Source organism: Haliotis asinina, chromosome 3, assembly GCF_037392515.1.
Source record: "Haliotis asinina isolate JCU_RB_2024 chromosome 3, JCU_Hal_asi_v2, whole genome shotgun sequence".
Classification (NCBI taxonomy): Eukaryota; Metazoa; Mollusca; class Gastropoda; order Lepetellida; family Haliotidae; genus Haliotis; species Haliotis asinina.
This window is the reverse complement of record NC_090282.1, coordinates 37,191,262-37,218,794: the sequence shown is the minus strand read 5'-3', so window position 1 is coordinate 37,218,794 and position 27,533 is coordinate 37,191,262. Positions and strand designations below refer to the sequence as shown.

The 27,533-nt window shown below is 39.3% G+C and overlaps 3 protein-coding genes across 3 annotated transcripts; 1 reads left to right on the top strand and 2 right to left on the bottom strand.

Moving 5' to 3' along the window:
• Positions 1-8,251: 8,251 nt before the first annotated feature.
• On the top strand, positions 8,252-8,941 carry LOC137278864 (toll-like receptor 4). Its single transcript, XM_067811368.1, has one exon. The coding sequence runs from the start codon at positions 8,252-8,254 to the stop codon at positions 8,939-8,941; it is 690 nt and encodes a 229-aa protein (XP_067667469.1).
• A 7,562-nt stretch (positions 8,942-16,503) lies between these two features.
• On the bottom strand, positions 16,504-20,228 carry LOC137276794 (adhesion G-protein coupled receptor G6-like). Its single transcript, XM_067808437.1, has 5 exons — positions 20,186-20,228; positions 19,604-19,694; positions 18,475-18,614; positions 17,824-17,961; positions 16,504-16,967 (listed from the first exon to the last, which is right to left on the bottom strand). Exons 1-5 carry the CDS (start codon positions 20,226-20,228, stop codon positions 16,504-16,506), a joined length of 876 nt encoding a protein of 291 aa, XP_067664538.1.
• A 4,063-nt stretch (positions 20,229-24,291) lies between these two features.
• Positions 24,292-27,275, bottom strand: LOC137278863 (uncharacterized). Its single transcript, XM_067811366.1, has 5 exons — positions 27,239-27,275; positions 26,387-26,483; positions 26,066-26,190; positions 25,809-25,949; positions 24,292-25,286 (listed from the first exon to the last, which is right to left on the bottom strand). The coding sequence occupies exons 1-5, from the start codon at positions 27,273-27,275 to the stop codon at positions 24,292-24,294; spliced, it is 1,395 nt and encodes a 464-aa protein (XP_067667467.1).
• Positions 27,276-27,533: the final 258 nt, after the last annotated feature.

The following is a 27,533-nucleotide window of genomic DNA, read 5'->3' as shown; positions in this document are numbered from 1 at the left end:
CTGTACTTCTTAAAGTTACCACAATGGTTATCGATCTGTGGGCAGTTTCTGCTCGTTGACTACGTGTAATTGTACCTTACTTGCATGGATATTAGCTGATATTTTTGCATGTACAAACCCTGATATTTTGTCCCAGAAATATATTTTCTTCTGAATATCCTTTTGGAACGCATTACAATGTTTCATTTCCTAGAGCCGATGTCATAAGACTAGCACAATCATTCTAAACTGGGACTCCCATTCCATATATTCTTTAGGGCCTGGTAGATTTGATAAGAGCAACAGTTGTTGATTCCAACAAAACAGTTCACATGGGAGAATGGACTAATAAAGATACGTTATCTTCTGTATTCCGAGCTATCATATATCTACCCATCCACCAACTTTCCGCCCCTACCCTCAACATTATCTTTCTCTATATACAGGACCAAACTCGTCGGGCGTCGGGCAAAGGTACAACATGGGTCGAAAAATAATCGAGGAATAGATTAAAAACCTATGAAGTAATTCCTAACACTCCTGGACATAGAAAATGCCATATTCCCTCCTCTCCTCCCTAAATCCTCTTCCAAACCTCGAGATGGCTGAGCTTGCCCATTACCGTTACTCTGTACTATCCATAATTGCCAGAATAGTGACAAGTGAAAAGCTATTTTCGAATTGTGTGATGCTGGTGTGCTAGTTCACAATAAAGCCAATGATTAACTGTTAACATCATCGCCGAGGGATCTACCCTAAAATATGGCTAAATACCGTGCGCTTTAGCCGAAGTGGCCTCGCATTGCATAACATGAGACATGAGGTTTTCAGTACTGTACTGCTCATTTATAGCGGACTCATGAAGATCCTGGTTACAATTTATCTTCAGTAACTCATGTTTGTCGTAAGAGGCGACTGATGTGATCGGGTGGTCAGACTCGCTGACTTGGTTGGCACATGTTATTGTAGCCAGTTCGCGTAGATCGATGCTCATGCTGTCGATCACTAGATTTTGTAGTCAAGACTCGAATATTTACAAACAGCCGCCACATAGCTAGAATATTGCTGAGTGTGATGTAAAACTCCCTCACTCGCTATGAGATAACGTGGACAGGAACAGTCATTGATAAATATTATACTTTATTTCATGTTTTCTTTCCTTCATGGCATGTGCACGGCAAACAAAACAAATCACGAAACAACATCAAATGCGAAACACTATCAAATTGTTACTGAATGACAAATTACTGTATAGTCACTTGCAAGTGATTCCCATAATCATAATATATGACAAAAACAATCTGTGTTACCTTTCCGTATCATACGCCTGAGTTGGGTTCCAAAATCTACATATACTGGACAAAAAAGTTGGGGATATTTGTAAATTTTGAAATTATGAAAAATGATATATTTATTCATTGACATAGTGATAAAATATCAGTCATGAAAATACCAATATCCCTAACTTATTTTGTCCAGAATATGTCTTGTGCCATACTTCCAAGCAGCAGATGTGTTGCACTTGTGCCCAACAGAAACAATTCTGTGTTTCTCGCTTTCATTGTCATCAGTTCGACATCATGAAAATATAATCATTCATATTGTAATCGTGGAAACATGGAAGGGAAAACATGAAAGCACAAGTGTTCCTATGTTTTTATTTCCAGATTTCCACTCAAAGTGCAATAAAAGCATGACAAGAAAACTGGAAAACAGCATAGAGAGAGCATCCGAGAGTTCCCTTATTCGTTTCCATAAGTACATGTACATGTATATTTTTGGACCCTGTATCGTATGCCCTGACAAAATCAACAGCCCAATATACTTATACATGGCTCGCCTCAATGTCGATGTCTAGTTCTCAGTTTGACTCCAACACATCCGCAGCGGAACTTTTAATGTACATCATTTCTCATCCTGGAGCCGTTTCTTTCTAATTTCTAAACATGCAATGAAATATGATGAAGAAAACAAATTACATTCATTCAGATCAGTGAATGAAATACTGGATGCATCTACAGCTTCAAATCCACCAATACTCATCATTAGTCTTACACCTAATTTTCTTAAAGAGTTGCATTTGCGTATTTCGACTTGTACCATAATGGTCATTGCTTCTGTAACGGGGACACGCGAAGATCCGGAGAAGATGAAGTCTTCCACAGCCAACCTGTCTACTGGAGCACCACAAGGATGCGTTTTATCACCCATTCTGTTTATAATTTGCACCAACGACTGTGTTAGTAGAGCAACAAACTGTTTTAACATCAAATTTGCTGATGATGCAGCTATTGTTTCACTTCTTAAATCTGCTGACCTTGACTACAAAAATGAAGTATCTGACTTTACAAATTGGTGTAAAGACAACTTTTTGATCTTAAATACTAAGAAAATAAAAGAAATGATTATTGATTTCAGAAAAACTTGTGATCCTTTGGCCCCGATTTCAATCAGCAACGAAGATATTGAAATTGTAAACACATACAAGTATTTGGACACTGTTCTTGATTCAAACTTATCCTGGAACGATAACGTTGATTATGTTTACAAGAAAGGTCAGCAGCGGTTGTACTTCCTTCGTCGTTTAAACACCTTTAGAATTGATTGTTCGCTCATGGTTCTTTTCTGCAAAACTTTTTATACAAAGTATTTTAACTTTTAATCGTCTTTGTTGGTTTGGTAACCTGTCTGTTCAAAACAAAGCTAAACTCAACAGAATTGTTGACACAGCAGGCAAAATCATTGGCTCAGAATCAGTAACTCCTATCTGCCAAATTTACGAGCAGCAAATTGTTAAAAAAGTTCAGACAATTGTAAATGACAGCTCTCACATTCTCTGTTATGATTTTGAATTTCTTCCATCAGGACGCCGTCTGCGCATGCCGATAGCCAGAACAAACAGGTTCCGTCATTCGTTTGTACCAGCTGGCATTCGCTATTTTAACAACAGTTAATATTTTTTATAACTTTTGTTACCATCTTATCCCATGAGGCTTCTTTTTACAAACTATTTTCACCTTTTATCTCAGCATGTTAGTCCTATCTTACTGCAATATCTTAGTGCTCTTTGTATGGTATTTATCTATATGTGCATGATTTTAGCGTTGTTGTAAAGTACGTTGTAATTCAGTGTTTTGTTTACGATGTAACCAAAATTTCCCTCGGGATAATAAAGTATTATCTTATCTTATCTTATCTTATCTTATCTTATCTTATCTTATCTTATCTTCAGCAACCATGCTTGCCATGAAAGGTGACTATGCTTGTCGTAAGAGGCGACTAACGGGATCGGGTGGTCAGGCTCGCTTGCTGGGTTGATTGTCTGGTCCAGAGATTATTATTTACAGACCGCCGCGATATAGCAGGGAATATTCCTGAGTGCGGTGAAAACCTCAACTAACGCAATCACTCTGTAACGTATTGCATCCAGGTCTTTTTTCAGTCAGAATTTCAGTCATCATGACTATTTAAGTCCATCATCGATATAAATGAAACCACTGTGGAACATAATTTCATGCAATGTACACTGAACTGCGAAGTAACGACACTTTTCAGAACCAAATGCAAAAGTTTGTTCTTACAAGGTGCTGTGTTTATTATGATTTTTACCTTTTGTTAATATGTTTGTCGATGGAAATGGACAGTTATTACCAGTGTTTTTCTGATGAAAAACATAATTATCGACCAAACGCACCCAAAGAGGCAGATGTGGTTAAAGGTTCTGAATGATATTCGTGAAAATGAAAATGAAAATGCACGTGCATTTCGTAACAATCCTGTCGATGAAAGTGAATCACAAACTCACCAGAGTTTTAGTGAGTTTAGTTTTACGCCGCACTCAGCAATATTCCAGCTATATGGAATAACTATAACTCACCAGAAATCATTCTTGTGTTGACATGATAATTACCACGACTTACGAGTGATAACAGGAACCAAGCCTTGGGACGATTGCAAGTTGACCAGACAACAAAGGGTAGCCAATAAATGTTATGTTCATGACAATCTAGTAAAAGTAGAAACGGTATCCAGCCAGTAACATCATCCAAAGCCCTCTTCGCAGCGGGGAACGGTTTTCCAAGGAGTGTATTGTTGAAAGAAACTCGTGCTGTGGTCCAGGTATCAAGGTGTGGGTTGCAATCTGTCTGAACCAGAGTGTTTACTCCGTGGTGTTCCAGAATGAATTTGGACTCAAGTGTCTATGAGTGAGTGAGTATATTTTTACGCCACACTCAGCAATATTCCCGCTATATGGTCGCAGTCTGTAAATAATCGAGTCATCAACAACATGAGCGTGGATAATGTCGATCAATTTCCATTTTTCACTTTTACAGCGTGCGTGTGAATTACACATTTACCGTTCCACTGGGACGATCCTGTGCTCTGGGGATGAAAGAAAAGTGATAAAAATATGTCCGAAACGTACATCGTTATATTACATCACTTGTCATCCGTATCAAGCGCACACGTGTTCATTTAATTCATATAAGGTTCAGAAACGCTCAACTTAACTCCCTCACTTAGGTCACTGTTGTGTTGCCACACCTACGTTTCAAGCTTTATATAGTTTGTAGCCAAGAGGTAACTTAGTTACTTATTGTTAACATAAATATGGAGTGCTGCTGGGAACATCATCGCGTTCTCCCGATCTTAACCTTTCGAAACCTTTCTTAACAGCCAACTTGAAAGAATACGATAACATAAGATTTGGCAAATTTCTAGCAATCTCGAATTCTAGTACTTTTTAAGCGTTTAAACTGTATTTCGATAGAGCGATGTCTCGAGAATGTCGTTTTCCCTCTATATTATTTAAGAGGTTGTACAACACGAGACAGGAACCCCTTGCAATCTAATCTGCGGGTAAGACGTGTGCACTTCACCCCTTGGTACGATAAGCAGTTTTCCTCATAGTATATAAGGATACCGAACGCTGAATAGAGCTGATCAAGATTCGGACATGGAGTTCGTTCGGGTGAGTAATGGTGGTAGAGTGTTTAGCTTGACATGAAACACACGTCACATATTATACCCATGTCGGGATTCGAATCCTGACCCATTTGCGAGAGCGATAATATTTTCCGTCAACTCTTCCAAACTTTTACAGAAAGTATTGAAAATTACCAGCAGGTAAGAACGTGACATACGCTTCGTGACACAAGATCGTGGACAGCGTCATATGGTTTGCTGGTTTTGAAGTCTGTTTTGGTGGTGTTCCATCTTATGTTGTGGTTTGGATTGACATGAAGGTGGTCAGCTATGGCTCACTGGTGTTCTTTGATCCTAATGGTGACTGATCTTGAGGTATCACCAGTGGACGACACCTGTGGGATCTGGCTTCTTTGCTGTGGTGGGTTTGTAGGAGGTTCTGCAGGAGGTTGGTTGATGCATATCATTGGTTCCCAAATGTGCAGATAGATATCGATGCTCATGATGTTGATCACTGGATTGTCCTCTGGTCCAAAATCGATTATTTACAGACCACCGCCATATAGCTGGAATAATGCGGAGTGCGGCGTAAAACTAAACTCACTCACTACTAATCTCGGATCTGCATAACGCAAATGTTCAAAGATTTATAGGTCGTATCCAAAAGATAATTTTTATAGAATTCGATATCTCGCAGTGACATTTATTGTGTAACAATGTTTCGAGTATAATTATTGACTAACATATGATATTCGGTGATTGCAGTAATGTGTTATATTTAGTCTTGTGCCATATTTAGATTTGTGGGATGCACTGCACAGTATTTTATCACATTTACAAGGTGAGAAATGTCCTGCCTTGCATTTCAAATTACATCACAGGAAAAGGGAGAACAGCATTTTGAGTTATCAGTGTTCATAAAGTCAGCTCAGCATAGGTCTTCCTTCATGTTGGATTACTGTTGGTAAGAAGTGAAGATTATCATCACTGTCTTTGTTGATATTATCACTGATCTTGTACTGACACTCACTTTAGAATTACTATAGTTGTACCGTTGTACTGATGTGTGAACTTATAAACACCGTCAGTTAATTGAACAATTGCTTTGGCCTTTTCATCGTGATACTTCCACTCGTCAGGAACAAGAAGACTTGCGCTTTAGCATTCCTGAACATGGTCTGGTGACAGACTTTAGCACACTGGGCAAATCTGAGGCCAAATATTTTTTTCTGAAACAGTTTAGGTGGGTTTTTTTCAAAAACCATTCTCCTTGCCGTCTTTATCTGCAAATAATGTTCGTATATGCTACTTTCAGAATTTTCTGATGCTGGTTTTGTTTCTGGAACTCTCAGCCTCTAAGAATGCTATCACACTATTCCAAGCTGCGAGTCGAGGTGCTGGCTACGTTGCAAGTAATGACGCAGTTAATGATGAACGGCTGGATGTATGGAATGGTGCAAGTCAAGATAACCTCAGTAATGCAGATCAAGATTCAAGTGATGATGCACGTCAAGATGTGAATCAAGATCAGTGTCTGCCGTGTAAATGCTATTACGATGAAGACAGGGTAATAGCTGATTGTAGGTATAGGAAACTTGACAAAGTCCCATCACATCTATTATCCAACATAACTGATCTTCAGCTCTTAGGAAACGACATTCGTTGCTTGGAAAATGGATCTCTTAGTTATGTACATCTTAACACACTGGATGTATCTTGGAATAAACTTACATGTATTGAACTTGACGTGTTTAAAGAGCTAGAAAACCTAGAACATTTGGATTTCACTGGCAATCATTTATCTCCAACAGTGCTCTATCGTGCCGGGCTGTTCAAACATCAGACCAAACTTAAAGTACTCCATAGTAACCAAAATGTTAAATCTCGCCCGTATGACGCAAGCTGGAACCAAACCTTGGAAAGTCGACTTTCGAAAGTCTGCTTTCATTCTAGTTTCATTCCGAAAGACATTCACCATACTGGGGATCACTTTGAACGAGATGCTTATCCGGGTTGTGCTTTCAAATACTTAGTGTCCTTAAAAGATCTACTTATTGATGGTCCCAAAGAACTATATTTTGGAAAGGGGTGTAAACTGAAGCTGCTTCAGTCGTTATCACTAGGAGGACGGTTTAGAACGTGTTACACACGTTACCTGAGGAATGACACATTTGAGAGTTTGCCTCACTTACAGACTCTGGATGTGTCATATTGTCAGCTGATTGACATTGAAATATCCTCTTTTGAAGTGTTAAAGAATCTTACATCCCTCCTTGTGTCACATAACAGATATCTGGGAATTAAAAAAATGGCGCAAGCTATGTATGGACTGCAGAATTCCTCTCTGAGAACACTAAACATGAATAGATTAAGTCGTATGATGGGGCGCAGTACACTGGTGACAGTTGAAGATGTCAAATATCTAAGGAATACCAAATTAGAAGAATTGTACATTGAAGGAAACAGAATAGAACTCATTGATAGAAATGCAATGATTAATATCCCAACATCACTCAAAAGGATATCTGTCAGAGACAATCACTTCTCGTATGGGTTTTACTTGCTTGAAATGTCTGTGTTGACAAATTTGGAGTGGTTTGATGGGTCGCATCAAGGTGAATCAGCTGCATCCTTCTATGACGACACAAGCCTTCATTCTCGTCACCTTCGTCAGCTGCATAGATATACACCTTTCGGGGGAAATGTTACAATCTATTTGCCTCCAAATGTTACTTATGTCGATTTAAGTCATTCAAAAATGGCCTTTGAAATTACACGTTTTGAAATTGGTGAAAACAATATTCGTGAAATAGATATATCATTTAATTATTTTTCCTCGTTTACTGGTCCAGTCATTGGATTAACACACCTAGAAAAAGTACATGCTTCTAACAATTTCTGGGAATACCTTGCTGAGGGAGTTTTTTGTTACTTTCCCTCTTTGAAACATTTGGATATCAGTTCCAATTATCTTAGGTATACCCTCACGAATGACACATTTAGTGAAATATCTATGCTAGAATATCTCGACTTATCAAATAATAAAATAAGTTCACTTCCAATGCTGATCTTCAAAAATAGCAGTCGGCTTGGTTTCTTAAATTTGGGTTCTAATTACCCGATGTCATGGAAGATCGAATTAATCAATTTCAGTATGACAGTCATCAATTTATCAAGAAACTCTTTTGATGAAGTTCCATCTCTGTTGCGTCATCAAGTCAGTTGCATGATGAGAGAGGATTTTCAACTTCACTTTCATGACAACCCTCTCAAGTGCAATTGCTTGACGTTGAACTCACTGAAATGGATGAGAGATTATTCTTTTAGACTGCCCAATCTTGATAGCATGAACTGCGTGGATGACAGTAACAGAAAACGTTCATTAAAAGACATCCATCAGATCGTCTTTGAGCTTGACAAAAAGTGTACCTCATACTTAAGCTTATCTATCGGTGTCCTCTGCTTTGTGGTGCTTGTTCTGAGTTTGTCCATAACAGGAATAGTGTACAGGTTTAGATGGAAACTGAGGTATCTTTACTATCTGGTACGAATAAAACACAGGGGTTTTCTGGCTGCTGAGGAGGAAGAAGAAAGTGGACCTCAGTTTGAGTATGATGCTTTCATCTCCTATGCTGACGAGGACCGAGGATTTGTTGTTGAAGACATGAGGCGGATATTGGAAGGGCAGCGTGGACTTCGTCTCTGTATCCACCATCGAGACTTTCTTGTGGGGGAAGCTATAGCTGCAAATATCCTGAACGCCATCAGATCCAGCAGGAAGACGGTGGCAATCCTTTCAAGGAACTTCCTGAGGAGCTACTGGTGTAAGTACGAGGTGGAGATGGCTAAGATGGAGAGTATCTACACTGGACGAAACACACTGCTAGTGGTAGTCCTAGAGAAGATCCCTGTGAAGTATCTGCCCCCTAACATAGTGGAATTAATGCAGCAAGACTCCTACGTGGAGTACACGAATGATCAGGAAGGTCAGGAGGTGTTCTGGGAAAATCTTGACCGTGCTGTACATACTGCGTAGCTGCTTGTTTGGAAATGGGAGCATTCTACATGTCATTCATACTGAGCTATCCTTAAATATTATCAGAATTTATACTTTTCACATCACTGGGTCTTTGTTAAATCTTTTCACTGAATGTTTCTTTGTAGATTTTGTTATGCTTCGTTGTCACTGCTACTGCATTGTCTCCAATTTCCAAGTTGTCTCATGCATAAGAACTTACATATACCTAAAGTGTATGATGCATACATTATCTTGGGTCTATGTTTAAAAATCTTTACTGTCTCTTTTCCCCTCTATAACATCACGCTTGCATACAATAAATTCAGGTGTTGTGGCATACTTTGAATTTCAATCCCTTGGTAGCTCTACCGGAATTCATTTAAATTGTACATCGTAATGACACTGGAAGTGTTTTTTTAAAACGTTGTAGACACTGGATGGCTTTGGCTTCTTTGTTACATCACGTTCATGTTATACGTCATAACTGTTTCGTCCACAAATCCAAACGTTTTGACTCTGTCGACTGTTCTGAGTACTGAGGAGTCGTTGTTTGCAAAAGACTCTGACATATATTGTATACGTTTTTCTCCAGAAAGGCTAATGGATAGCCTTTCAAACACTCTGTTCCAGCACTAAACAATGTAAGTCCATGTTTGTAGGGATTCACTCAAATCATTTTGACATGGAAATAAAATATATACAGAATAAACATGTTCTTTCCCGTGATTTACTTAAACACCCACTGCGGTACAAGCTGGGACCAGTGACAACAAGACTTGTTTTAAGTACCATCCCATCATAATGCATGTGTTGAGGCAATGACATTGTTCATATCATTTTGGAATAAATGTGTGCATTTATTCGAATATATTATCCACATTTTGTAATGACCAAACATATATCTACAATTGTTAAATGAAATTTAAATACATTTTTTCATTCATCTGTAGTTAATAACTGTTTTGTGGGGCAAGAATGAGAGTCACCAATATCCCAGTTTCTGGGTTAATATTGGCATCATGGATTTCAATCAAAACCAGGGATCTCAATGTACATATAAGCATGGGATGACGGAACCTTGCTCTAGGAAGTATATCCCACCAAGGTGATATGAATTATGACATGATTTTTCAAATGAATTAACATCTCAGCATGTGTTCAGCATGAGTTATAAATTGCCCCATGTAGTTCAATTCACCATGTTTATTCAGATCCATTCCAAATATCCTAATATCATTCTAGCATTGTGTATAATTCTGTTTTAAAGAAGAATTACAGGAACGGAAAAAGAACAGTCTGATAATGAATACTGTAAAATCTGATACACGCATCCTGCTTTAATCATGTCTTAATAAGACATCTTTCTGAATATCTGGGTTAGAAATGATCTTCAGCAACCCACGTGTGTCGTAAGAGGCGACGGAAGGGTTCAGGTGGTCAGGTTTGCAGACTTGGCTGCTTATGACGTTGATCACTGGACATTCTCAGACTCGATTATTTACATACTGACTCCCATATAGCAGGAATATTCCTGAGTGCGGCATTAAACAAAAAACAAACGTCAAAAGGAAAGCCATCTCCTGTGGTTAGAAATGTCAGCAAGAATATTGATCATTCTAAGCATTCTGCCAGGACATGAAAGGGTCTCCGAGACCCAATACAAGTATTCAATACGTATGCTGTCTTGGAAGACATCGATGTGTCGCCACATCCCCGTGGGCGCAATGGAAGCAAGTCGCCACGGTCAGGGCAAAGTAGACCACTCGTGCGCCCACCACAGATAACGTGACCATTTACCATCCACTTATACGTAGGTCTAAGGACCAATGTCAGTGAATTACATGAAGTTTTATTAGCACAAGACTTTCGACCTTCAACATTTTGTCTCCAGGAGACATATCTAAAGCCAACAGTTTGTTTGAATTTCGTCAATATAAAAAAAATTCCTATCATTCTTTTTCACCTCAGGTGGGTACTGCTTCTGGTGAGTGTTCTATTTTGGCGAGGCAGGATGCCATTAACAGTCCTTTTCCTCTAACTGTCAATCTACAGACTGATGCAGTTCCTATCACATTGCACATTACTTTTACTTTGTGTTCATTGTATATTCCGCCCTCTTCAGCTCTTCAGCGATCCGACCTACAGTCCTTATATGATCAGCTCCTGAAACCATTTATAATCATGGGTGACCTAAATGGCCATAACCCTTTATGGGGAGGTACCAACACTAATTCAAAGGGAACAGTCAGTGATAACAGTCTATGTATTTGTAACGATGGCTCAAAGGCCTACTTACATCCTGCTAGTGGTAGTTTTTCTGCCTTGGATCTCTCACTGTCAGATTCTAGTATGTTAAGTGACTTTTCCTGGTCAGTCCACGATGACCTCTGTGGAAGTGACCTTTTTTCTTCCATTCTTATGCCAACCATCCCTGCTGATGAGCCACCTTCAACGAGGTGGAACTTTTCAAAGGCCGACTAGCCTACTAATATATCAGTGTCTGAAGAAATATTGCAGACGGATCTTTTCATGAATGTTCCTGATCCAATTCAGCTGTTTACAGACAAACTTAATGCCATTGCTGAAGAAACTATTGCAAAGTTCTCTGCAGTTTCACATATCCGTAAACCATACTTTGATATAGACTGTAAGAAGGTTAGGAAAAGGCCGAGAAGTATTTCCGTAAACACCCTACAGTGCATAATCCCAGTGCAGTGCATAAAATAGCAAACGCCAAAGCACGGCGAACTTTTATACAGAATAAACGTCGGTCTTGGAGAATTTATGAAACTAAGATAAATTCTAGAACGCCAGTTTCTAAGGGTGTGGAACAGGATACAAAGAATCAAGGGCAAAGGTACAACATCTGCGGTTCATCATTTGAAAGACGGAGATCAATTACTTACTGACAAAACTGACATTGCAAATAAAATAGGTGAAACTCTGGCGAAACATTCTTCGTCATCGAAATACGTAGCTCAATTCCAAAAATATCAAATGCAACAAGGGCAGAAGACTATTAATTTTTCTTCCGATAATGGTGAAGATTATAACGAAATATTTTCAATTCATGAGCTCCACACTTCACTTGCCCAAGCACACGATACTGCAACAGGTGTTGATATCATCTGCCTGAATCGAGTCTGGAAACTCTGCTTTTCATATTTGATGGCATATGGACTTCTGGGAATTTCCCATCTTCTTGGCGTGATGCCAGCGTGGTACCAATGCCTAAGTCTGGTCGAGATCATTCCGATCCTTCTAATTACAGACCTATATCTTTAACCAGCTGTGTCTGTAGAACTATGGAACGTATGGTAAATAATAGATTAGTATGGTACTTGGAAACTAATAATTTAATCAGTAACATTTAACACAGAAGTACTATTGACCATTTAGTCTGTTTGTATTCATTTGTACGAAATGCCATTGTTAATAAACAACATGCGGTGCGAATATTTGTTTATTTAGAAAAAGCATACGATACCACGTGGAAGCATGGTATTTTAATAGATTTACATGATTTTGGCCTGAGAAGCCGTTTGCCACATTATGTATCTCAGTGTTTAAAAGACAGACAATTTCAGGCCTGTATGGGCCCTACCCTGTCTGACCATTATTATCAAGATCGGGGTGTACTACAAGGAAGTATATTGTCTGTTACCTTGTCTAGCATTAAGATTAACAGTTTGTCAGAAGTTTTAAATGAGTCAATTGATGAGTCATTATTCGTCGATGATTTTAACATTTCCTGTCGAGGAATATGCGTACAACTGAACGCCAGTTACAGTTGTGTCTTCATAAAATTCCAGATTGGTATCTTGCGAATGGTTTCAAATTTTGAGACAAGTTCAATTTTGAGATAAAAACCGAAAACCCTCCTCCACTTGTACAAGGCACTTATTCGCTCGAAATTAGATTATGGTTCAGCTGTATATGGTGGGGCATGTAAAAGTAATTTACAAAAATTAGATACAATTCGCCATCAAGGTTTAAGATTGTGTCTTGGCGATGTCAGAATATGTAGAAGTGTACCTTTATGTAGAAGTGGCTGAACCGTCTCTTCATCAGCGACGCATTAAGTTATCTCTTCAGTATATCACTAAGTTATGTTCAAATCCATCAAATCCTGCTTATAGTACAGTGTTTAATCCACAGTATGAAGAACTGTTTACACAAAACCCAAAACAAATTCCACCTTTGGGAATTCGGATGAAATCTCATATTACAGCTGTAAATATTGAACTGGAGACTACATGTCCATACAGGGTATTCTCAACACCTCCATGGCAATTGGTGAGACCGATAGTCATCCTATATAGATCTTACTCATCATAAGAAATCTGACACGAGTGACTTAATATACCAGCAGGAATACATCCAGTTAAGGAACCAATATAATTCCCATCGCTCCATATTTACTGACGGATCTAAAGATGGTGGCAATGTGTCCAGTGCCACTCTTATCGGATCACACAATATCTCTTTCCGACTATCAGACAATAGCTCCATATTCACAGCAGAATCCATGGCAATATTGACATCCTTGGAATATGTTAAACGTCTGTCCCATCCTAGAAGATTTGCATTATTTTCTGATTCATTGTCATGTCTTCGGGCACTGCAAAACATGTCTTCGGACCACCCAGTCATTCTAGACATACTGGACCTCTACAATGATCTTGCCACTAGCCTATATGACATCGTCTTCTGTTGACTGCCAAGCCATGTTGGCATTGTGGGAAACACAGTGGCTGATGACGCAGCGAAAGCGGCACTTGCTACAACTGTGACACCACTTCTTCTGCCAAATAATGATTTCAAACCTGTCAACAGATCTTATAAACGTGCCCTGATGCAAAAGAAGTGGGACACCCAGGTAAGTTTAAGTAAACTACACGCAATAAAACCGAATATTTGTTACACCTTCTTAGGCTGCCAGTCCAGATTTGAAGAGGTCATCATGAGACGATGTCGCATTGGCCATACAAGATATACGCCATACAAGATAACTATCTATTGGAAGGTGACGATCCTCCGTTCTGCATCCATTGTCATGAAAAAATCACAGTCAAGCATTTTGGCTTGACTGTGTTGAATACTCCATCTCAAGGAATAAATATTTTAAATCACGAACTATGAAGGATCTTTTTAGCAATACAAGTTCTCATTTAACAGTTGCCTTTTCAAAAGAATCAGATTTATTGACAAAGGGAGGTTGACGTACCGTCAAATTATTGTTCTCCTGAGAGGGTACGTAATTCCCAACACATACCAAGTCAAAAATATAATTTAAAGTCAAATTTAATCTTCCACTGTTTTAGTTGTAGTATTCTTGTCATTTAATTTGTGGCTAAACTTGCATACAAACGCCAGCAGCTGAGGGGATGCTGTAAACCCATCTAGGGTCCATGCAGGTAGCAGAGGCACTGTAAGTCCCCATGGACCCTAGGATGGTGATTTACCTTCAGATGTTGGTGATAAATAGCCCATTTTTACATGGTATTGCCTAAAATAGTTTTCTGCTTTTAAAAATACATGATAGCTAGTTTTAATTTCTTTTTTGTGATACTCTAATTATTTTACAGTCCGTCGATGAGTGGTTCTTTAACTACCTGTATTTATTGTGTACCTACAATACTTCCCGTCACTATATGGCTGCAACATTGCCGATGTGACGTTAAATTTTAACTCACTCACTCACTCACTCAAAAGGAAAGTAAGGTTCACCAGTATTCGCTTCTCATATCTTGGAGTTTCCGACGAGATGAAAATCGGCTAATGAGCAGTATTTTAACAATTTACCGAGTGTTACAAATTATTGGTTTGCATAACTTTAATGCGTTTTGCCTAGCCAGGTCCTTAGTCCTATAGGGCGTCTGAAGCTGCTGAGAGTCTTTGTGGCAAGGGGAACTATAACGCTAGCTCAAGATCTTGTAATAGGATCGGTGTTATAAACACATACATACGCACAGTGCATTACGTCCATGGGCATAAAACGTCTGAATAATTTAAGCAACACTAATTTCTTTTCTCATAACATATTTATCGACAGTTTATCCACCAGTAGATGAAACTACAAAAATAAAAGAAAGCAGCCAGACACAAAATGGCAGAAAAGTTTAATGTAGTTTTTAATCACAAAAATGTAAGGAACGCCAAAACGGGATAATCACCGTTCACCTTTCTCTGAAAATGGACGTAAAACGCACAAAGTTATATGTTTAGCATGAACAGTTTGTTATTCATGTATTGTCAACTAGTGGTGTGAGTGACAGCGACGATGCAATTCAAATAAAGTACAAGAATCATGCATTACACCAGGCCCCAATTCTCGAAACAAACCTAAGTCTGAGTTTTGACTTAAGTTCGAGTTCTTACTCAAATTTGAGAAAATACATTTCCCAGAATGTACTGAAATTGATATTAAACTCAAAAATAGTAGACAGTTTGAGTTTTGTGAATATATTGCTTAATGTGTTTGGGTATTTTCTATTTTAAAATGCGTTTGAGTTAAAAATTCAGCAGTTTCATTGTCAGACTCAGTTTGAAATTTGAGTAAAAACTTAAGTTTGTTTCGAGAAATCGGGGCCAGATCTGATGCCACATACATGATGTCTGAAACGATCTTCCGGGGGATGAAGATAGCAGCTTGATATCAGCCACAGTAAAATGATAGACTCTGAAATTGAAATATGTTACAGAAAATAAATGGTAACTGTGATAAACACTGAAAAGGAGCCCAGACTTTCTCTTAATTTTCCGACTTGACATATATTTTAGACTTGCATGAGCTTTCTTTGGTACATTTGTTTCAGGGTCTGTATGTCAGACTGAACTTCTGACATTTTACTGTGTAATGGAGACAGACTGAACTTCTGATATCCTGCTGTGCAATGAGGACAGACTGAACTTCTGATATCCTACTGTGTAACGAAGCGCTATATGGTTTGCAGGTGTAGCAAGTTGCATTGACCACTACATGATATTATATACGCCCTGCTAAATTTGAAATTTATTTTAAATATTTGAACAGTACATGTGTTAACAGCAAATATCAGCTGCTGACATTAACCAGAGGAGTTAGTTCTTTCATTGAATATTATTGTATGAATGTGCTGATAATACGTAATGCGTTCTATTAATAATTGTTTCCCATGATCCAATACATACGAAAATGCGTGAAAAAAATCAATAAATACACACCCTACATAACGAACTACTCGGTGCTCCCCAGGGAGTCGAGATTGTTAATGTGATGTGCCGCTGATATTGACATCTAAATGATGGAGGGAAAAACAAAGCGCCTGTCCACATTCAAACTGGAATTCAGCGCCGGAAAAATAGATTATTATAACAGAAATAAGTGAATTCAGTCTTAACGTTAGCACACAAGATCCATCATAACACTGAACGTTTTTCGAACTAGAAACATAAATAAATATTCAGGAAATTTAAACTGTGGCGTTCAACACACGTAGTCAGAATGCAGATGGTAACGTTTAGTTGACACGGTGTTCAGTACGGAGTCGATCCGCGCCCATGTGGGTACTTTCCTTTGACGTGCTTAACACTTATACTCAGTATGGAGTTGATCCGTTTGGAGGCGGGTATTCTGGGTAAGACGGACCAATGTATTTGAACGCAGCCGGTATGTTGTCTCCCCCAACCGAAGCAGAGTCTATAGGTGGGCGCTTCCTGGAGCCCCCAGGTCTGGGTTCAGATCCTGATATGGAGGACGAACTGGGGAAGTGACAGTCCATGGGTGCAGCTATACTTCCCAAGTCACTTCCGGGTCTGATTTTGATGGAAGATTTGAAGGCCGGTCCAAGTGAGCCATCGGACTTTGTAGTGAACACTTTCTTGGTGACTCTTCTGGCCGAGGACTTCTGTTGGTACTTCCGGCGACACACGATGTAGATAATTAGGCCCATTATTATCATGAACACTAGAGCCCCTACTATCCAACCAATAACATTATTGTTGGTTTCTTTACGGTCAGACTTAGGTGCCTGGGTAACTACAGCAAAGCTACTGTATGTTGCTGAAGATAAAAAGATTAAAAGATAAATATCATAATAAGCAGAAAATGTTGTATTACTGTCAAAAAGGTAAAATTATATATTTGAGCACTCCTGCCATTTAGGTTTTGGTGAAATAATGCTCACGACAGTAAATATTAAAGCATTTTTGTTTAATCAATCCTTTTGGTATTTCAGTGTCATTTGATTTCATATTATAGGTAGGATTTAACTTTTCCAAATGTAAGTAAATGCAAATGTTCTATAGAATTAGAAAGAAAATTTTGCATTGTGATCCTCTTGCACGCCACTTCAACACCAATGGAAAAATTAGTTCAGTATTTTTATTTATTCACTAATGCATCAACATATTATTGTGTAACCAATCCAGTTTGAATTAAAAAATGAAGTTTGCGTATATTTCGGGAGAAAAAATTTTTTCGAATGGTAAAACTCCCAACGTTTAGGAGTAGAAAGGAAACTGCCAGTTATAGCAAGAAGTAACAGTCTAATGTGAGCGAAAGACGAGCATAGTTAGTGTGCAATAATATATCTAGAAACAAAACCAGAACCAGTCATCACATGTTTCAGGTGGTGTGGACACTGCAGGTTGATGCAGGCTCCAAACTACATGCCCTACATGTTACATACCCCAGTATTTGATTACAAATTGTGGACACTACAGGTTGATGCAGGCTCCAAACTACATGCCCTACATGTTACATACCCCAGTATTTGATTACAAATCGTGGACAGTACAGGTTGATGCAGGCTCCAAACTACATGCCCTACATGTTACATACCCCAGCATTTGATTACAAATTGTGGACACTACAGGTTGATGCAGGCTCCAAACTACATGCCCTACATGTTACATACCCCAGTATTTGATTACAAATCCTTTGTAGGTGACACTGTAGTCACTGTTGAAGTATAACTTGAGATCAGGTCCGGTGGACGAGAAGGATATGTCTGACAGCTCGCCGCATAATCGTTCAATCACAGTACTGGAATTAGCTGAAAAGCAAAACAATATGCAGGTCGCGTTAATCCACGTGGATCCACTCGGATGACATCAGTGTATCAGCTTCTAACGAAGCATTTCGTGCAGCTTTAGCATATGTGATGTTGCGGCACTTTGCTTTGATCAGAAATCTAATATGCAAAAAATATATAAAGCACCACCAAAACTATATTATTAATCAGTTTCTTGTGTCAAATGATAGTGGATTGTAACTCCATCTAGGAGCCATTTTAGTCGAGAAGTAAAGGAAAGTTTAACTGACAGTGAATATAGCATATGTCTGTGGTCAGTCTTACTGATCAGCCAGCCAAACCTGAATAAAGGTTTGCCTTGTGCATAACAATGTACTCAACACCTTCATAATAATAACCGTAATCGAGTTTATAATTATTTACGAAATTACAGGATCTCAGTAATGCTTTCCCTTGTGAACAGGTACAAACTCCCATATAAATGCATGCCATTGAATAGGTCCTAACGCTGTAAACGCAGACGCACGTGCTTACCGTCGATGACGTCAAGGTAGTCATAAGCGCAGGAACTGTGGTCTTCCATCTGGAAGTATTCCACATTGATGTTGACCACCCAGGTGCCCCTTGAACTATCCTGTCCCGAGGTGGTCAGCAGCCACGTCTCCGTGCTGTCACTGTAACATTTTGCTTATTTGTCAAAAATAGTACTCGCATCATGAACAACAGTTTTCAGTAGTGTGGGATCATTATGAATACCCTCTGTCTGTATTTACAGCAGTGGACAACAGTTCGTGCATTATGTTCAGTGGCGGAACGTGGGGCACGTACATTTACAGCAATCGACAGTGAACAATAGCATAGGCACCAACAGCAGTCAGCAATAGTGCTGTCATAGTTCACATCCCCAACTAAATTACATGCGACCACGGACAGACCCATGAATTTTGAAACGCAACAAAAAATCTTCAGTGTGCACTTTAACTGTTTTAAAGAGAGGGGTGCGTCGGGGGCGAATTCACTAAAGTTATTACGTCACACACACACACACACACATGCTCAAGCATGCACGCACGCACGCACGCACAATAAATCTACACACACATTGTCCCATCAGGGCTGAAGACACATCAGGTTGCTCTATACAATGTGAACACAAACCCCGCCTCTATCAATTGAGAGATTGATGCAAGATTGTTTACGCTGCTCTCAAACATATTCCAAGACGACTAAACAAGGGAGTTCGGTGGTTGAGAGATTAATGGGCAACAATCACGTACAGTCAGATTTGGAACGTCATGAAGTCGATGACCATTACTAGGGCGTTTACGAAACAATCAATATTGATGACCTTATTCTGAATTTGATTATTTACAGTATTCCTCTCCTTGAAATGTGATGCCAGATGACATAATACTTGATTCTCCTTGTGGTGGGACTGCGTTCAATAGTGTAATGCTCAAAATACAACACAACACAACACACCTGTAGAGTCTGTACATGAGTACACAGCTTTGGTCAACATTTGAGACATATGACGACGTGCGGGACATACTGCAGGGTTTGGAGAGAAAATGAGATTTAAAGAGGGATTCTGACACAGCGAAGGGAGACAACTCATCGAGTTTAAGTTTCGATGCTATACAGGAAGTTGCATACACGGTACCTAGGGTAATTGCCAGGATAATCAGGAGAAGTGAGCTCTTGTTCTTGATCCGTGACTTGCAGCACGATTACGCCGATGGCTCCTGAACAAACTAAAAGATAAGAAATATTATTTCCCCAATGTGTTCAGTGTTTGGACTTTCTCACGTGTGCCGAATTGATACGTTTTAGTTTAAACGCCGTCCTCTACAGTGATGCAGTTCGGGGTGCGTGTGCGTGTGCGTGTGCGTGTGCGTGTGCGTGTGCGTGTGCGTGTGCGTGTGCGTGTGCGTGTGCGTGTATCTCTGTGTGTTGTTTATGTGTGGATATTTGCGTGTGTGTGCCTGGAGGGAATCGGAAATGCTAATCCTTGCGCTGTCTACATACTGTTAGCCCACTAAGAGGTAATGACTCAGTTGACGTAACTCAGAACGATAAACAGCCTTCGAAACAACATTTACTGATTTTGTCTATTTTCCGTCCAGCGGCGTACAACATGTTCAGCATTCTGGTATTACCACAAATCTTCCTCGCTCCGAGTAAACGCCATATCAGCAGGAAGGTGGTCTGCCCGGTAGGTACGAACGCTTACAAATATACTTACAGATAGAACAGAGAAGTAAATGGAGAAGTACTTTGCTGGTCATGTTGTAGGCGATCTGGAACAGGAAGTATTTATTCTCATAGGAGTGGCCGAAAACTCTTTCATGTCACAGCCAGCTATATTTGCAACAAATAACACAACTGCGAATCCCTGGGGGGTCCAAATGCATTGCCCTATCATGCATAACCCAACATGTCTCATTCGACACTTTGTACATAATCAAATGGTTGGTATAAGAACCATACACGACGTCGGGACGCCTTGCCTGTTAGTTTATACCATTATATACATCATCGAAAAGATACAAGATCGTGCATGGTATACAGTCCACAGTCCACAGTACCTTTCAGGGTATATTTCCATTACGATATCGATGTTTTTTCGTGTGTTTGCGACATATATCATCAAGTGCCCACCTGCCCCTTTTCCAAAATATATTACATTTTCACACTCTAGTGAAAATGAGCACATCATTTTAAGCAAGAGGGGCTCGAATATTATTTGAGTACGTGAAATAGACGATGGTTATGGTGATGAAATTGATTAATCTCTTTGATGATGAATTTGAACTGCATTCTACTTATACCACCGTGGGTCACTTTCGCGCAAAAGGAAGGTCCAAGGTGAGGCAGGTCACCAGCGTTCAGGGCGCTTATGAATCCATGTAAACCTAAATTGTTCTTCTCGCTATATGTTAGGTCTTCTCCCATCTCTCCATCTGCTGTTTTCCCAGAATAATCGCATTTGAGTTTTTTTTTCGTTTGGAGGGACAGGTTTTACTTTTCGCTAGTAAGACCGCTTCCCAGGTTTTACGTTTCTGAACTTCATACGAATATCAATATTCAAATGATACACGAGTATCTGAAATCAACTGAAATATATCGTTCAAGATTAAACTTACAATACAAATGTGTTGTCCACATGGGATTAGAATCGCAATTCTCAGATCCATAGGCAGACGCTCTACCGCAAGGCCACAGGCCGACGATTGTGAAGGTGTTAAATTATTTACTTATAGTTACTGTCATTAAATTCAGTAATTGTTATGCAGCTTCAGTTAAATGATTATCTACATCCCATCACTGACAGTATATATTAGAGAAAACACTTCTCCTCGGTTTTGGTAGACAATGTAAAACCATACGGGTCGCTAAATCCCTCCCCATCCGGTTTTACATTGTCTACCAAAACCTCATAGGTGTGTTTTCTCCTAAACAACACCAGTAGAACGAGGAGAAACCAAGATACACCATTCGGGCAAACCAGGATTCGTAAAACATATATACCATTAAAAAAAGTAGGAGATTTTTTTGGATTAAAAAGATTGATAAAATGCAAATGGTGAAGCCAAGGAGGAAACAGATGATGAGGAGAAATTTTGAGAAAAGCTGTCAATTTATTCCGTTCCTTTGTTTCATCTGTATGGATATATATTACTTCTCCTCATATATATTACTTCTCGTCATATGCATTGGCACAGGCTTGTTGTAGGCTCGCAAAATGGAATATCCCCTAAGGCTTTAATGGTATACAGCCTTAATGGTTCAGGGTTGTGTGCTTCGAATAAATATGTCATATGTGTCTGAAACAGTATATTAATAGCTGTTAAAATTATTAAGTTGTGCTCAAGGCAGCGTGCTGACTGACCAAGGAATCAAGACGGTACTAGTGCTTCAGCGGCAGGGAGCACATACTCAATGTGCATCGCACAATGGTGACTCGCACGAAGTAATTACTACCTAAAAAAAGACCTGCTAAAAGCAACGATCAACGTTCCACAACGTTCCACCATCTAGTGATTTGTCTAAATGAAACAAGGCTGGAACCAACGTACTTTACACAACACAAAAGTTTGAATCTGTGGATTCCAAGATGTGACACTGTTCCGTTTCCGTGCCTTGTAAAATTCTGACGCGTTTTATATAGGTTTAATTTTCTTTTGACAGCTCGACAAATGTCTCCCTGCGTTGGAGAATATTTTCGTGTCCAACAAGTTTGGTGACTGCTATATGTTCCCTATAACGCAACTAGACATGAGGTTGGATTTGGAGCAAGATGTATGAGTATACTTGTGGTACATCTTTTATTTTAAATCTATTTATTCTAAATTTTACGATTACAAAACAGGAGGACTATATTTCTGTTCAAAGTAAAGAATGGTACTCACACTGTTCAGGTCAGTTCCCACATATGTTGATTCTGAAGTAACAAACAACCGTCTCCGTACAGGGATCAGGTCAACAGTGCGACTCGTTAGTCCCTCTAGTGTGTTCACTGAATCAGAACAAATACTGGGCCAAGATAATCAGGGGATTTGTGTCCGTCAGTAGTTGAGGCTTAGCGTTCGATCCTGTTACGTAGTGTAGATGGAGCACTTGGAACATTGTCCGTTGCCGGGTGTATATAATCTTCTTGTCGCCTGCCAACCAGGTCATCGACATCGGATAGTGGTTTAGCAGAACCAGGTTCGATCTAGAATTTCATTTATGAAACTTTTCATAACTGATCATACTTCTTTCAGCAAGAAGTGAGTGTTGTAATTTTTAGATGTTTTAACGTCACACGCAAATGCAAGGCGAATTGTGAGAATTGGTCTGGATACCAATCAGAAGAGGAAGCAAAGGTGGCATGTGGATAATTCGGCGAAGACCCTGGTTCTATTTTTAACATGGATATAATGAATGAGGCCTAGTTCCCATGATCCATTTCACGATATTGCTGATATCTTCAAATAATTATACTTATAACAATTCAGTGTCTACATGGCTTGTCTGACATAAAAGTGACTGTAAAACATACAGCATAGCAAACTGTGTGTTGTTTCATACTATACTGAACGTTAAAAGCAACGCAAGTTTACAAATGAAATCTTGTTAAAGTTCACGTTTATGTCTTCTATTTACAAAATGACACAAAAGGCCAGAGTTACGTTTCTTTTGCTGTTCAGTATATATAAATCGAAATGTAATTTTGATAAAGTATTTGAAAACCCAATATTTTAGGAACAAAATATTTAAGCAAATCAGAGTGGAAATATGTTGAAAGAGAACAAATAAAATGTTTTAGTGACACATACAACATATTAATTCTGCGAGAGACTCCGGAAGTGGCTCAGGCTGCCTCTACGGTAACCGTGTTAGAAATCGAGCTACTGACTGCCTTGAGTAGGTCCAACACTCTATTCAAGCAAGATGTAACCACCATTGTGATAACGGTTCCTGACATAATAATCTCGTTTGGTAAATGTGTTCTTATACTGTTGGTGCTGTATTGGGTGTGTTCTGGTAACTTAATCACATTGTACGAGCCGGGAGTGTGTACTTGTATTCCCATACAACTGGTGCCTCATAATTTGTCAAACAATGCAAGTAATTATAGAAACAAATGAAATTATCACTCCAACGATATTGACACTGGTGAAACTTTGGTACTTATTTCACTTTTTCTTCCTTATAGTAAGTGGTGAGGCAATTATATTCAAAAATGAAGATTATTTTCCAGATAACTCTACTTTACAAACGAAAGCGGTTTTGGAGTGAGAATCGATATTATTAGTTTACAAATATCTTATTCTTTCACACACAAGTTACCCCTTATCATATACTGGTTTTTTCCTGAGCAAATTATCTTCCAAAAGAGTCCCTGTCAATACACTATGCACGTCCTCTAATGTAAAATATTCTGAAGTAGAATAAGATAGACAAATACCGTATACCTCGATACCATTGTCAGTATGAGTTATTTGAAACAAAATTTTCATTTTCAAAAATATGTTTAATCTTTGATATTTACATATTATATACAATGACTGTTTCCGAAACATATATTCTTACAACAAAATACAAACGAGCTTCCCAATAGCAATAGCAACCCCAATGTTGAATGGTTGAAGTGGAATTGAGACCTGATCTAGCCATCTAGACCCTTCTGTTCCCTGGATCTGATTTTTTATAATTTGTCGGAAGTAGTAAGGTTTGATCGCGTAATTCCAAGATCTCTTTGTCCATGAATCATCACTGTTTTGTTCTTTAAACCAATGCCACGATTTCAGTAAACTATGTTGAAATGAAGTGTGTGTTTGCATCATCAGAGGAGGCACCTCATCATTATTTTGAACTTTCACAGATGACGTCATATTCATGATAGTCCACATTTCGCCTGACATTAGAATTCGGTACCCTTGGAACACCCGTTCTTTCTCCTCGTAAAATACCGCTTCGGACGAGATCGATCCTGCTGACACTGGTTTTTGCGTACATGTGACCCCTCGTAAACGCTTCAACGCTTTTCACGCGGTTTATATTCCGAGCTCGACGTGCTTCACGTGCCATTTTCAATGCATTCGGAAGACCTTTCGATTGATTTGAACCTCGGGGACTGATGACGTCAATTTTGCGGGTTTCATCGGCGATTTTCACCTTCGGTAACTGATTCATTCTTCCGGAGGCGTACGAAGTCAAGGGAACTGCGTGACGGTTTTCCGGAAGTTGAATAGGTTGGAGTCTCCGGGGAGACAACTCCATCATGTCCAAATGCGCGTAGTGGGATTTGGGACTGTTTAAATGTTTGTCATGAACGTCGTCATAACACGATACACCTTGACGAGATGCTGGGACAGGTGAGAGACTGTGGATGACATAATCATCCTGGTTGAGACGGAAGGAGACCGACTTCTGCCGGGGTGAAATTAATGTACCGGAAGGAGAGCGTGGAGTCATGTTGGTGCTAAACATATCCGTCGTAGATGTCGCGGACCTGCTGCTTAAGTCGGGGTCTGGCTTCAGTATTGGTCGCCGTGGTGTTGGGGTGGTACATATTTTCTTCCATACGTCGTCTTCGTTTGGACGTTTCCTTGGTTCAATCTTTGATTTCTTTTTGGAATTGTACACGCACACAATGGCGATTATGATGACGACAACCGTTAAACAGAAAGCTACAGCGATGAGGATTCCTATGATTGATGTGGTTGACATGGAATTCGTGCTTGCTCCCAACCGAGATTCGCTCAGTGTGGTGGAGGCGAGTGGTGCTGTGGTTGTCGATATGCTCTCTCGTGTTGTTGTAGACGATGGCGTTGATGATGTTAAGGTTAGAGGAGAACCTGTTTGAATAAATATATATTAGTTTAATTCATAATGCTCTGAATCTATTCCTCGGTTGGGTGAGGGTAGCTGAGCTGCCATAAGTATATCCATAATGTGCGCCTTTCGATCCTAAACGCAAGTTCGAATTCTTGACATGTTGATCTGTCTGCTGTGGATGTTAAGCATTTACGGACTTTGTCCTCGAACACAGTCATATGATGTTGCTTTGGTTTGCAACTGGACGTACTTTGAGATTATTTGTAAACACATACAAAATTACATGTGTGTCACAATTACTTTTCTTTGTTTTGTTTGTTCTTTAACACGTAACTCAGCAACATTCAAGACGGCGGTCTGTAAATAATCAAGACTGCTCCAGACAGTCAAGTCAGTGACATCATGAGCATCCATCTAGGACGTTGAGATACGATGACATGTGTCAACCGAGTCAGCATGTCTGGCCACCCGATTCCGTTAGGCGATTCATACCACAGGTTGATAAAGACCAATCCAAACTCGGATCTTTAAGGGTCACTTACTGAAGTACTTTATGTAGAATCCAATTTGTCCGCCTGAACTATCAGTCTTGAACAGGACGTACATGGAGGAGCCGGAAGTGACGTAGGATGGAGTAGATGTGCCACAAAATTTGCCAATGACCGGAGCAGATGCATTCTGGCCTGAAAAACGAAGGGTAATGCAATATATATTATTGATTTGTTTCTTCGAATTTGAGGACTTTTGACGCAAAATAAAATCAAACCAAACTGAAGAATAAAGATTATATCTTTCTTACCGTCGTGTACTTGCACGAAGTCATACAGGCAAGAAGCACTGGCCTCAATCTGACTGTCAATGACTTCCATGTGAATCACGTGACTGGGGTCGCTAGCAACAAGTAGCCACGACTCTTCGATGTTACTGGAATCATAGTGTTGGACATCACTAGTCACATCATCATTATATGTAGTGCCACATGTGACATGTGACTTTTAGGAAAAGGCCATATGTGCCGAAGCGTTTGATTTAGGATGGCTATTTTGACATTACTAAATTAGCGAATTATTAGGTAAGATATATTAACTTCAGGAAATGATTACAGCATTCATTCACTCACTCGCCATATTTTTGTGGATAGCTGGGGGAGAAGATATATGTGTCTTTGGGTGTGGCTTCCAGCTGGGTCACCTTGCCACATGTGTCAGGCAGAGAAACTGAAAAATACGTTACGATATGAGAATGATCACACAAATGATAATACATATTAAGAATCTATTTTTTAATACGATTTTGATTAACGTTACGATACTTTTACCAATGTAGCAGAAATATCAACGGGATGAACACCAGAAATGGGTTTCACATGTTCTTCCCATGTGGGAAATCGAACACGGATCTTAGGCGTGACGTGAACCAATTTCACTGCATCTGTGTAGACAGTGAAATTTGTAACGTCATCGCTGTTGAATAACCAGTCTTGACTACTTGCAGATATCAACAGAAGTTAAAAGCAAACAATTCAGTGAAATTATAACTATCGATCACTGCAAATCAGCTTACAAACATGTCCGTTGAAATGTAAAATGGTCTGACGACGTTTATGTTTCATTCAGACAACTTTGTGGTACTATAATATTTATAAGGAAAGCCACAAAGACATATACTTATGTGTTAGTCTCTGTCAAAAGCGACAACCAACACTCTATTATTACAGGGACGCAAAGGATCATAATCAGAAAAAAGTTCGGATTCAAGTGGGGGTCCAGTGGGTGCTAAATGTCTCACAACGCAGATGAAGCGTCGCTTAGCAACACCCAAATAACGATGATTCAGTCTATATATCGCCATCTTATAAATAGCAGTTGTTTACATATTATAAAAAAATGACTTAAATGGCAAAGATATAGAAAAGATAAGAAAAAGTCGAATATTTTTCCACTTTACACAAAACAAGCAAAACAAAACTTACCGACAACAACTAACACAAGTATCAGTCCTGTATACATGTACATGTTTCCGCAAGGAAGAAACCTCGAGTGAATCACATCTAGGCCGATAACCCACTGTAACCAAACCGTTTTACCTCTAGCACAACCACCAGAGTGTAATCCTTATAGCATTAGCGTTATGTAAGATGACAATCAATAAGTTAGTTTTCCCTGAGCAGTCCACTGTAGGCCTGTTTGGGGAACAATTCGGTGACGTTAAGGCGATTGTAATGCCGGGATATTAAGGTGTGCATGACGAGATTTGTATAATGACGG

Coding starts and splice junctions, on each gene's coding strand:
- LOC137276794 (XM_067808437.1), bottom strand. CDS start 20,228: ATGACCAGCAAAGTACTTCTCCATTTACTTCTCTGTTCTATCT. Junction 19,695..20,185: donor TTTACTTCTCTGTTCTATCT/GTAAGTATATTT, acceptor CTTATCTTTTAG/TTTGTTCAGGAGCCATCGGC. Junction 18,615..19,603: donor TATCCTGGCAATTACCCTAG/GTACCGTGTATG, acceptor AAAATGTTACAG/TGACAGCACGGAGACGTGGC.
- LOC137278864 (XM_067811368.1), top strand. CDS start 8,252: ATGAACTGCGTGGATGACAGTAACAGAAAACGTTCATTAAAAGACATC.
- LOC137278863 (XM_067811366.1), bottom strand. CDS start 27,275: ATGTATACAGGACTGATACTTGTGTTAGTTGTTGTCG. Junction 26,191..26,386: donor TATCCACAAAAATATGGCGA/GTGAGTGAATGA, acceptor CTATGATTCCAG/TAACATCGAAGAGTCGTGGC. Junction 25,287..25,808: donor ATTCTACATAAAGTACTTCA/GTAAGTGACCCT, acceptor TTATTCAAACAG/GTTCTCCTCTAACCTTAACA.